The following is a 12,251-nucleotide window of genomic DNA, read 5'->3' on the forward strand; positions in this document are numbered from 1 at the left end:
GCAACTTTATGTTGAGGATGACGGTGATGACTTTGTGAGAGAGAAGAGGCGCGATCCTTGGAGGAGTGCTTCTGTTGGAATCCAGCATACGTTTTCTAAGACTTGTGGGGATCTTGACACTGTCGCTGACCTTGATTACCCGAGTTTTTTCGAAACTTGGGATTATCTTGAGGGCGAGCACCTTTGGCCATAGTAGAGTTCTGTCTTCTATTAGCACTCTGCTTCCCTGTGTTTTGGAAATCTGTAATAGCGCCAGCTGTGGTGGCGATGTTTGATTTTGAGGACATCAATGCGTAACGAGGGATTTAGGCCTGAGATGAAAGCATGAAGGCGATCATCATCAGTTAAACCATCAATCTCCAACACCAATGTGATGAACTGAGAGATGTAGGAAGACAGGGAGGCTGTTTGCTCCAACTGTCTGAGTTTTGAACGTGCTTGGAAGCCCGCATTTGCAGGTATGAACTGCTTACGGAGCACGCGTTCAAAACGTTCCCAAGTTAACACACTTTTGCCGTCCTTTAAGCGTCGTTGCCACCATAGGAAAGCTGTATCCTTAAGGAGGGAGGTTGCTAAGGCAATCTTTTTGCCTTCAGTGAGGTCAACAGTATCAAAGTACATGCGCAGTTTTGCGAGCCATTGGTAAACTGTTCGGCGATTTCGTTGACCAGTGTAGGCTTCCGGAAGTTTAATGTCAAGTCTTTTAGTTTTGGAAGCTTGGAGTAACCGGTAGAGAGCACGGAGTTCAGTGTTTTCTACCTCAGGTGGGAACGAGTCCACATAGTCGTCTGGTGGCGTCATGTCATCCTCTGTATGTGTGGTACTGCGAGAATCTTGGAGTTGTTGGACTTTCTGGACTAAGTTGGAGATGCTGTCCTGAAGGTGGGAAATTTGAAGTTGAAGTAGTGCTTCGCCTTGTAAGTTGACTTCAGGGGTCTTTTTTGGACTTAAGTCGCTTATCTCCGGAGAGGCTGCACGCGAGCATTGCGACATATCTGAGATCCCTGTGAGAAAAGCATGAACCTGCGCTCTAGTTTGTACCATTCCTGGAAGAAGATTCGGGCTGCTTCCTGAGGTTGCTCATGTTGGAGGGGGCAGGAGAAGCAGGATGGAACCAGCCGTGGAAATCTGGTAAAGGAGGTCCTGTCTGAGGTAACACTGGTGATGCCGAAACGGGTGTTACTGCTCGTGAGAGTACAGGGGTAGGTTGCAGAGTCCACGGATCTGAGAAGGGATAAGGAGCTGCTGTCGGGAGTGGAGGATATCCAGGAGAAGGAGTGCCTTCAAAGTGTAAATACTGTCTTGGGGAAGGTACAACCTGTGCAGGAGGATATCTGGGAGCTGAAGGAGGTGGAGAGTACCCTGGAGATGCTGAAGCTGAGGGGTAAAAGTCTCTCCAAAGATGGGCAACAAACTCGTGAGGAATATCGGGTTCTGGGTATCTATGTGTCTCGTGGAACACAACCTGGACTGTGCTGAGGAAGTAATGTAACTGAGGTGCCTCACGCAAAAGGTATAGGATGTGGTCCAAGTCACTGGAAGGGCACGTGACACAGAAGACCCACGATGCAAAAGCTCCGAAATGGGCTGGTTGTGCAATCTGAACACGATATTGTGTGGTAGATGATGCCTGAGGTGTCCTTGAAGCGACAGGGGAATTACTAGGGGTTTCCATGCTTTAAGGAGGAGGCTTTTATTTGCTGTAATTTGATAATGAGTGTCAAATAACAATATGAAAGAGAATCCTTAGAAATAGAATGGAAAGAATCCACCTGGCATAGATTAGATCTGCCAATTAGTTGCATAGCAAGGCTTGAAAATCTCTTGTCCGGAGGTCCATCGATTAAGAGGCGCCTGGTGAGACTTTCAAGGCTGATTGAGGCGTGGCAGAGGCGATTAACAGAAGAGGGCAGATTGCATGGAACCTGGCGCTGTCTTCTGAGTTGAAACTGTGCTATGTGCTGCGTACCATGGGAGAGCAGGGCTTGGCCTGTTTGAGTGTGACTGGAAAGGCAGCAAAAAGGCCACAGTTCAATGGGGAGGGTGGCGAGATGAGCAGCAAGAGGCAGGCTGGTCTGAATCGTGAGAGATGGGCAGCAAGGGCTGCTGGTCACAGGCGGGTATGGTGGCGATGCTCTAGCGAGGGCCAGCTGCCAAAAGCGATCTAGTAGATTGTAGGATGGAAGCCTGATAAAAGGCGCAGTCTGCTTGCATCTGGCGCTGCTGGTTGCTTGCTTCCAGGGCTGATGTGCGGTAGAAGATGGCAAATTTCTGGCACCTTCGCTGTTTGCAGAAATCGAGGCAGCAAGATGACGAATAGAGGCTGCAAAACATACGGAAGAAAAGGCGAAACGTATTGCAGGAATTCGCGTTTTGATTTGTGCGCCTAGTGATGGGTGGTGGTTACTAAAAAAATTAAAACGTGGGTTTGGAGAACCCTTGGGTAGTCTAGGGTTAGGTCTTGGGTATAGGGTTGGTTTTCCTTTTTAGCCCTTTTAGGTACCCTTTTGTAGGGTGCTTGGTGCCAAAAGGTGTGCCTATTTTGAGGGGTGTGACCCTTGGAATAGGTGTACCTTTTCATGAAGGGGTGTGACCCTGTTTTAAAAAGGGGTATCCCCACACGAAAAGAGGTGTCCTTTTTTCCACGATGGGGTGTGTCCCTTGGGTGAGGAGTCAAAACTCTTCATCAAAAGGTGTGTCCAATGGTGGAAAAGGTGCGTCCCTTGGTTTTGGGACAGCCTAAGCACATCAAAAGACACGATTTTTGTCATGTCCATTCACATCAACTCGTGATGTGGGGGAGATGGAGAGGCCATTGATGACTTTAGGTGGGGTTGGCGCTAAAAATTTTTACGCTCATTCTCTCCATCTCTTCCATGCACAACGTGCGTGGATATCCTTCTAGCGGAAAGATATGTATCAGATAGGCGCTAGAAGGTGGGGGGCATTTCCTACAGGCAGGAGCGAAATTATATTTGTATTGCTTGAGTGTCTGTAGTGTGTCATCCATACAGTTGGGCCTCTCTTATATAGAGAGTGAAGAGTCACACATGAAAAGGTGTGTACTCCAAAGTGTATGTGCATGAAGAGGTGTGTACCCCTTGTGAAGGGTGTGACCCTTGATGAGAAGGTACATTACAATAGGAGTGTCTCTTTAATAGAATGTCTCTTGTGAAGGATTGTGCCTCATAGGAAGTGTCCCGTCGAAAGGGTATACCCTTCCACAAGTGTCTATTTATCAAACCATCCATAAGTCTAAGATATAGAGAAAGGAATACGTCACAGATCGTGACAGGGACTGCCAATTCTTTCATTCACATTGTGTCATAGATCAATTTTGATTTTTCATAAACACTTAGAAAAGGTCTCTCCACAATGCTTTCTACAAGGTGAAAGCTCTACTTGGCTCTTTAGGTTTAGGATGGATTTCATCAAAAGTTTAAGAGATGTTCAAATCCTGATTAACTTGGGTTACTCCAGAGTTCTATCACACAAATCGAGTATGTAGGTGGATTAGGGGATTACCTCTCGAGATGGTGTATGAAGTTTGAGAGGAGAAAGAACACACAACATCGAACAAAGCTTGAGAAAGGTCAAATGGGTTGTGCACACATTGTGAAATACATTGTGCACATAAAGCTTGAGAAAGGTTAAATGGGTTGTGCACACATTGTGAAATACAAAGAAACTTTGGTTTTTGTTGGAAACCCTTAACTTTGGACTAAGGTTGAGTCTAAAGTGACATGTGGCATAGTTGCCGCCTCATGTACTGCGCAAAATCTTTTTTCACCAAACCTATGGAGAAACCTAGACTCCTTAATTTGAAATCCGCAACTGAGATGTCCGCATGCTGAGGACTCATGTGAGGTTCACAAGTGGTAATGACAACTGAATCCATAGCCAATGCACTATGTCATAAATCTATAGAATCTAGTGGAGATGTGAGAAATGTGTATGATCAAAAGGTGGAATTTGATCAATGCAAGAATATGATGAATCTGTTTCCTTTTTCTCAAGACCTGTGAAGTCTAAATTGGTATACAGAGCCTTAAGAAACAAAAGGATGAAGTAGTTGCTCTTTCATAGATTCTGTCTGAAGTCATAACTAGAATATCATCACAATGTGAACGGCTCCATGTTGGAGGCTGTCTGGTGCTCTATGCTAGAGGCTTACCATATGGGCCGTTGAGAGTGCCTACCTATGATTGGAGCATACCCAACAAACCCTCTCAAAATGTAAAATGATTGTAGGGGTCTGCCTTGATTCTTAGAGATCGCAAAGTAGCCATCCATGGGATTCTTTAGAGTTCACAATCTTGCATGTTAAACCTTACCAAAATATCTTTCAGATATTTTATCCTTGAGAATGTTTCTATCAGACAGTGCCACAATTCTATACCCAAACAATAATGGATCAAACCCAAGTCTGTGATCTCAAATGACTTACGAAAATGCATTTTTAATGATTCAATAAATGTGTTATTGTTGCGAGTGATGAGTATATCATCCACAAATAACGTAGCCTCAAATAATAAAGATTTGGATCTTTCTCAAATTCTTAAAAAGAATTTATTAATTCCCATGCTATAGGTGCCTGTTTCAAGCCATATAGAGTCTTCTTTAACCTACATACAATCATCACACCTTCTGATGGCTAGGAAATCCATACATGGCTGTCGCTTGAAGCACTTGTCAGTTGCTTTTGGCTAATCCAAGAAACACAACTGCTGGGGTAATGATATGTGAATGGACTTATGGGTGTTCAAAGCTCTTGCCGAGTCTGAGTCACAATAGCCATCGAGTTTGGCTCCTACCCTAGGGCTAATTGCCCTAACCGGACTAAGTGTCCTAACTAACCTAGATGGTACATAAACTAACTGTACCAATAGTCCTAATTGACTATAACTAGGCCTACAAGTCACATACCAAGGTATAAGTGGCATCTATGGATAGCCCATGAGATGGCCTACAGAGAAGCCCACATTGAGTGGCCTTTGAAGGACACAAGACAGGGGAGGAGCCCACATTGAGTGGTGTTCGTAGGACACCTTGAGCATATTCTTCACAGTCGCCAACAAACAAGTAGGAGGGTGCCTACAAGACTAACGAGGAGGTTCCTCATTTGAGGGACTATGTTCGCACCATCAGAGCAGCATGCTCACAACATTCGCAAGTGCACCCCACAGAATTTAGACATGCTACAAAGACACTAGGATTCTCATTGGGACCTTAGCCATGCTCGTGCAGCTTAGATCTCTCATGACGGATCAGATGCAGGTTAGGGCTGCTTGAGATATTTACTACACGATGCCTAGCACAGAGACTTGGTTTGTTCCATTGATTTCAGATGTGTTTTCAGCCTTATCTTTAGCTCATACTACTCGTGTCAAGGTATGCTAGACATCTATAACTCCCCTATGTGGGGTATTCCAACCATGATGTATTGCAACTTTTTCTGTCATAGGCATTTCTGGTCTTTCATAAATGTTTAACCCCCCCCTCCCTTTCCTCTCTCCCCCTCTCTTTGTTGAGGGAGTATTGGCCCTTTGTCTCTGCGAATGAACAGTTATATCACAAAACATTTATCATACATATTTTGAAGCCTCTTTAAGAAAGAGCTTGGAGCTTTAGATACACTAATCTATGTCGTTATGAGCTTTCCATGCAATGTACTCTATTATAATCTATTTTTGGGTAACGTAGAAACTCAAGGTGTAATGCCAGTTTGATCTTCCATAGATGTTCACCCCCCCTTCCCCCTCCTCCCTCCCTCCCCCCACCTCTCTCTCTCTCTCTCTTTGTCGAGGGAGTATTGGCCCTTTGTCTCTGCAAATGGACAGTTATATCACAAAACATTTATCATACATATTTTGAAGCCTCTTTAAGAAAGAGCGTGGAGCTTTAGATAGACTAATCTATGTTGTTATGAGCTTTCCATGCAATGTACTCTATTATAATCTATTTTTGGGTAACGTAGATACTTAAGGTGTAATGCCAATTTGATCTTCCATAGATTTTGACGGATTGGTGGCTGAACAAGAAGGTGCCATGTTTGTATTATCTCTGACATGATTTGTGCTGACTGATGACCCAGATTTGACGGATAGAGTGATGAAGCTCAAAGGGATTGGCTGATTGCATGTTTTTAGTATTGCGACGTGCATAGATAGAATATCTCAACTTTAATCTCAGGGTTTTAATTGATGTGCTTTACTTTTGAGAACTGTATTCATGCTGTTGATTGCATCTGGTACTTTGACAGGGTCGTATCATTCCGTGCGACTTCATTGGGATTATCGAGAGTCAACAGCCCGTCTCTCTTAAAGGTGTATAATTCTTTGGTGGCTCCTATGGGGCTGCCCAGTGATTTTACTATACTTCTTAGAATAGACCAGTTAGTATTTACATGTAGGTAAAGGGGGGCATTCATTGTTTCTATTCTGAATGTGTAGGAGAAACTGTGAGCAATCACGATGAGCTCATGTGCAACTTCTTTGCACAGGCTGATGCTCTTGCTTATGGAAAGGTGCGCACAGATGTCGTCTGATGTTTTGAGTTTCCTGACCTTCGAAAAGGATTGCGATTAAAGTAAATTGTAAAATTGATCTGTGTAGCTCTTTTTCCCAGTCATTTTTGTGGGTGGGGGAGTTATGGCGATGTGAAAGTGGTCTTGACCATCCTTGTGTTAGTTCTTTCTGGATGCCTTTTTTTGAAGAAAGGTGTTTTTTTTTTTTGGGGGGGGGGGGGTCTGTGAAAGTGACAACTATCCCCTCGACCACCCTCACTTTAGCTAGTCCTTTCTAGATGTTTTCGTCATAACTATATGCACTGGATTTTTGCAGTCACCAGAGGAACTAAAAGCTGAGGGTGTACCTGAACATCTTGTCCCACATAAGGTGATGAGCAGTAAAGATTTCTTGCTCAGCTATTGCAGTTATGTTTAGCTAACGTTTAATATTCATGGAATTTTGAGCAGGCGTTTTCAGGGAATCGTCCATCTCTTAGCATTTTGCTGCCCAGCCTTACGCCAAAATTTCTTGCTCAGCTATTGCAGTTATGTTTAGCTAACGTTTAATATTCATGGAATTTTGAGCAGACGTTTTCAGGGAATCGTCCATCTCTTAGCATTTTGCTGCCCAGCCTTACACCATATACTCTTGGCCAGGTAATATAGGGCATTGTTTCAATGTGCGAGTGTGAATATGGTGCTTGCTAAGTGCAGAATTTGTTGCAAGCATGTGTATAAACTTGCATATGCACTTCTGGAAAATCTGTGTGTCCCTGACATGGCCACACTTAATTGTACATGATTCTAACATATCGCACCATGAGATGTTTTGTACATATTCATCTATAGCTCTTGCTTCAGTGACATTATATTGTAATGTGGTAAAGTCTAGTAAAATTGATCTAGATGGTTGTCATTCAAGAAAAGATTAGAGAGGTCCCTAGAATTTGTGGAATCCTTGTTTCAGTGGTCAATTATGACTATGAAATTTTTTGTTGTGGATGTTGTTTTGAGCATGTGTGCACACACCTTTGCAATTTCAATTGATTAGGTCTTGTATACCCACATAACATCGACCACAATTGTGTGATTATGACATATGTGTGTATGAGATGTTTGTACAAACATATCGTGTTGTTACATGTTCTTTCAAGTTTTAGATGAGATAAGGTTACAGTATACCCACCCCCTTAGATAATCTTGATCAACATGGATTCAGATATTGTATTCTGATTCAAAGTTATCAGAAATTTTTCTAGATAGCAAGCTACAAAATGCACTTTTAGGTTTCGTTTTTGAAACAATGACAAGTTTGTGTAGTAATGCACAGGCAGAGACTTTCTGCTGAGCTAGCTGCAAGCATGATTTAACTTCATGTATTGATTTTGGAAGTCCCACAGTTCTTTCTATGCAGCATGTAAGCCCTGAGGGATAAGCTCCACAGATTGGCTAGTATGCAAAGCATAGAGACCCTACACTCAATGTTGAAAATTACAGTTCTTAACACAGTGAAGAGGAAGAAAATGGAAATTTCGATGAAATACCGTTATTAGATATTCATTAGCAGGACTCAATGGCATAAGTGCAAATTCTATCATCACCATTTCAGACCTTGCACTTTCAAGGTAAAAGCTGAAGACTGCATAGATCCAAGGAGCACTATAGACTCTGAATTCTTTTGCTGTAACTCTTTTATAGACGTGGTAGGTGTGGAATTCATGTTGTGGACAATCAATAATTTTTAGCGTATCCAAATTTTTGGTGATCCATTCACCATATCAATTATAGATCTATTGTGATTGGTGACATGATGGTCAAGCTCTAGTGGACAACTATTTTGAGAATGAGGTCAAAGGGCTTGGGGTTTAGGTTTGACGATTCCACCATCGCTAGTGCTCAGTCAATCATAGAGGTTGCAAATAGAATGTAGTGAAAAGTCCTTTTTTGTTTGGGAACTTTTGAAGGGCCTTTAAGGTGCCTTGGACTTTCATATTTCAACACCAACATTGTCTTATTATATGAAAAGTGTGTTTAAGGTCCCTTTTATCTAGTTGTTGGTCGTCCCTAGGTGGATGTGTGTCCAATGTGCTTAGCGTGCTTGCAGTCAGTTTTGGATGCTTTCTTCTCTCCATTCGCAAGAGTCCATTCTTGGCCTAGTGGTGCATCTGGTAACTTTTGAGTCCTGTTGAGGTGCCGAATGAGGTTGTGCAGCTCACCAGCAGTTGTCAGTCTTGGTTCTTGGTCCTAGTGGTGGTTCTCAAGGAGCTTATCTTCACTTTACGTGTCCAAAATGATATTTGATGCGAGAGTTCTTGTGTTCTTGACAAGCATCTCACCTTCAGCAACCCCCTCCATCAGCATCAAGGCCACGGTAGTGGGTGTCTCCCATATAGTGTGAAAGTGTGGACATAGGAAACCGACAATGTCCCAATACACGCTTGATAACTATAAATTTGAGCGTCACTGGAAAGTGTGTCATGTGATTTTTGATCTCCATGTTACTCACCATGGAGCAATACTACCAAAGGAATAACAAAACCAAGTGTGAGCCTAAACATACGGCGTGGTTGGAGAAGCTGAGGGTTTTTTGTCAAGTTAAGCTGAAGAATATTGGTGACATCTTGTATGTTGTCTTATTCCAAAGCGAGGCTTGCCTAGAATCAGTCTCCTTGAACATGGCCAATGCAGAGCTAAAGCCCACAATATACACCTTACTACTATGCGATTCTGGAGCTCTTGGACTGTGTGTCTACCTGTTGTTTGTCCTTGGGGAAGAATGAAATGCTAATAGTGGGGGAGTTGATGGACGTGCCATTGAGTCCATTTTTGTCAAACCAAAATATTATTGTACAAAGTTCTCTTTTGGCAGCACACGGGAGGGCGGAAAAGGGGGGGGGGGGGGGTTTCCCGGACTTGTGTAAGGGCAGGGAGAGTGCAACTATCCCCAGTAGTAGCTGCAAGGGTCAGCCTATGGGCAGCCACTTACTGCACACAACGGTGAGCAACAGCGTTAAATTGTGAGGAAAGGGGAAAGCTTACGACGGCAGCAAAATGTGAGGGCAGAAGAGATGGAAGACAGTAGAACAAAGGGGCTGTTGGAGGACCACACGTTTTTTTGTGAGAGCTAAGTTTATGGGAAAATGTACAGGCTACCCTTCTCAGAATATGAGCAAGAAAGAGCAGCAGCCACTCTTTTGACTTTTACACTCCTCCCCCCAAGAAAGAGTCGGACTTTTAGTGGTAACAGGTATGTCCCTCCTTCACCCCCCCCCCCAAAAAAAAAAAAAAAAAGGAAAAAGAAAAAAAGAAAAGTCAAAGAACCTTCTACTAGAAAACTTGAGGAACGATACAGATCAGCAATTCATGCGATACTTAGCCAATCAAAATGGGCAGCTGGCTGCTATGAAATGGATCCCAGCTCACTGCCTAGAGTATCCTGGAAACAGGTGCAAACAACCAGGGTGGAGGGCTATATAACCAATAGATTCCTCGATTTATAATAGTGTAGATGCACCAAGTGAAGCCGTGTCGAGCGTCTTGGCCATCATCTTGAGAGAGCACTGCCAAACCTCTAAGCTGTTGGACAGCTCCATAGGTAGCGAGCTATCGTCTATAAGTTATGGGCAGTCTTCCATCAAATGAAATAGGAAATCTTCCTCGGACGGAAGCTAGTCTAGAGGCATACCCAAAGCATGGTGCACCTCATATGGCACCTGCTACTTGAGCCAATGTCGCTTTTGTGAGGGTGTCCAAGCTGATGCATCCAGCTGAAGTCGTCTACCAATGCGGGTGTGAGAGGAGAAGGGTACTTCTACCACTTGATTAGAGTGCCCTACCTTGAATGGCAAGAATCACTTGCATGGATGATTGGATCCCATTGCACCTCATGCAAGGGTCTTACCCTCCCATAGCCAGAGGTGCCACCTAGAATGATATTGCCCATACCTAGGGGTATCCTCCTCTACCTCAAAGGGTTGTTGATAGAAGAGGTAACAACTGAAGCTGGGACCCCTCCTATCTGTCTTGGGCCCGTGGTTTGGAAGAATAGTTGTGTCATCCCGCCTTCTTATTGCATGCACCTCGCTTTGGAGGAATGGTAGGCGAACTTTGCACCTCACATCTCCATTGACTGCAGGTCAAGTTTGGCAGTCTCGTATTTGCTGAATAGCCATTGAGAGGCCTGCTTGTGCTCCCTGAGTCTCTCGATAGAGGCAAGGTTCCTCCTGCAACCTCCCCCCCCCCCTCCTTGCGCCCTCCCTGGCTGCTCTTCCACCCGCAGCCGTTCCCCGCCTGGTTGCACCTCCACCCGCAGCGCAGCCCCTCCCCACCTGGCTGCGCCTCCACCCGTAGTCCCACCCGCCTGGCTGTGCTCCACCCGCATCCCTCCTCGCCTCCACGTCAGTGCAGCCCCTCCCTGTTTGGCTGTGCCTCCACCCACAGCCCCATCGGGCTTGCTGTGCCTCCACCTGCAGCCCTCCCCACCTCCACGCCAGTGCAGCCCCTCCCTGCCTGGCTACGCCTCCACATCAGTGCAGCCCCTCCCCACCTGGCTGCGCCTCCGCCCACAGCCCTGTCCATCTTGCAGCGCCTCCACCCACAGCCCTCCACGCAGCTCCTCCCCATCCGCTCCTCATCTGGCTGCGCCTCCACCTGCAGCCCCTTCACCGTCTGTGGTTGGATGCAAGTGGTTTATAAGAAGTGAAGCCAAATGGTTCTTCTGATAAATAGTGGGCTAGTTTGTGCCAAGAGATGCTCCCTGGAAGAGGAGGCAGACATTTATAAGACTTTTGCACCAGTTGCAAAGTCGACCATTGTCATAATGATGCTTTTCATGGAAGCACCCCTCTTGTGGCCAATGTGGCAAGAGAATGTGAAGATATCCTTCCTAGATGGAGACTTGACGAGGAGGTTTTCATGGAGCGGCCACCTGGTTTTGGGAAAGGGACAAGAGCGCTAGGTCTCCAAGGACATTTACCATGCAAAAGCAACATTAGAGACAAATCTCTATTTCAGAATAAAAAATGTTAGCATCATCCTTGTGAGTCTTAATGTGGATGATTTAAGCATCACACGTAATGATGAGTCACTTGGTGAAGAGCTCAAGTTTGCCCTTCGAGATGATAGGATTGGGGCATTCGTTTTCTTCTTTTTTGGGGGGGAAGGAAAGAGGGAGGGGGGGAGTCCATTGAATCATGGCAGCAAAAAGATGGTGTTCTTGTGAGTCAAGCTAAGCACTGCAAAAGGGCTGGCTGAATCCATGGAGATAGGAATGAAATTAGTTGCTCATGGAATAGTAAGAGTGAGGGTACGATGCATTTTGTGCTGAAGGGACCCTGTGACAGTAATTGGGGAGGTAGCAAGGATCTTTTTTCCTGTAAAAATCTCCATTTCCTGAAGTTAAATCACCACTCAGCGCTCTATTTTTCAATCTCTTTAAAGGTCCAGCAACATGATCTGTAGTGGTTCTACATTCTAGCAACTATTATTTATGTATTTACAGAGTACACAATGCTATAATATTTCCTGAAAACTCTGATGTGTAAGCTCGTATGTGTATGGCAGCTCCTGGCTATTTATGAGCATCGTATTGCTGTGCAAGGCTTCATTTGGGGAATAAATTCCTTTGACCAATGGGGTGTGGAACTTGGCAAGGTGAAATATCATCCTGTTGTCATGCTGTATGCATGTGTTACTTTTCCATCATAATTGAAATATTCATCACAAGAGGTATTTTCCCCTATGT

General features: G+C 44.5%; 1 protein-coding gene across 1 annotated transcript in view; it reads left to right on the plus strand.

The window, feature by feature from the left end:
* LOC147881951 (Sugar isomerase (SIS) family protein) overlaps positions 1–12,251 on the plus strand; it is an 86,547-nt gene that overhangs the window by 55,086 nt on the left and 19,210 nt on the right. The window contains exons 17-21 of the mRNA XM_087402016.1: positions 6,263–6,326; positions 6,453–6,526; positions 6,843–6,896; positions 7,097–7,165; positions 12,071–12,160. Of these exons, the coding sequence (XP_087258142.1) occupies positions 6,263–6,326; positions 6,453–6,526; positions 6,843–6,896; positions 7,097–7,165; positions 12,071–12,160 (351 nt within the window). The remainder of the gene's footprint in view (positions 1–6,262; positions 6,327–6,452; positions 6,527–6,842; positions 6,897–7,096; positions 7,166–12,070; positions 12,161–12,251) is intronic.

The sequence above is a fragment of the Dipteris shenzhenensis genome, chromosome 30, assembly GCF_047967505.1.
Source record: "Dipteris shenzhenensis isolate YYH24624 ecotype China chromosome 30, Dip_SZ_1.0, whole genome shotgun sequence".
NCBI classification, from domain to species: domain Eukaryota; kingdom Viridiplantae; phylum Streptophyta; class Polypodiopsida; order Gleicheniales; family Dipteridaceae; genus Dipteris; species Dipteris shenzhenensis.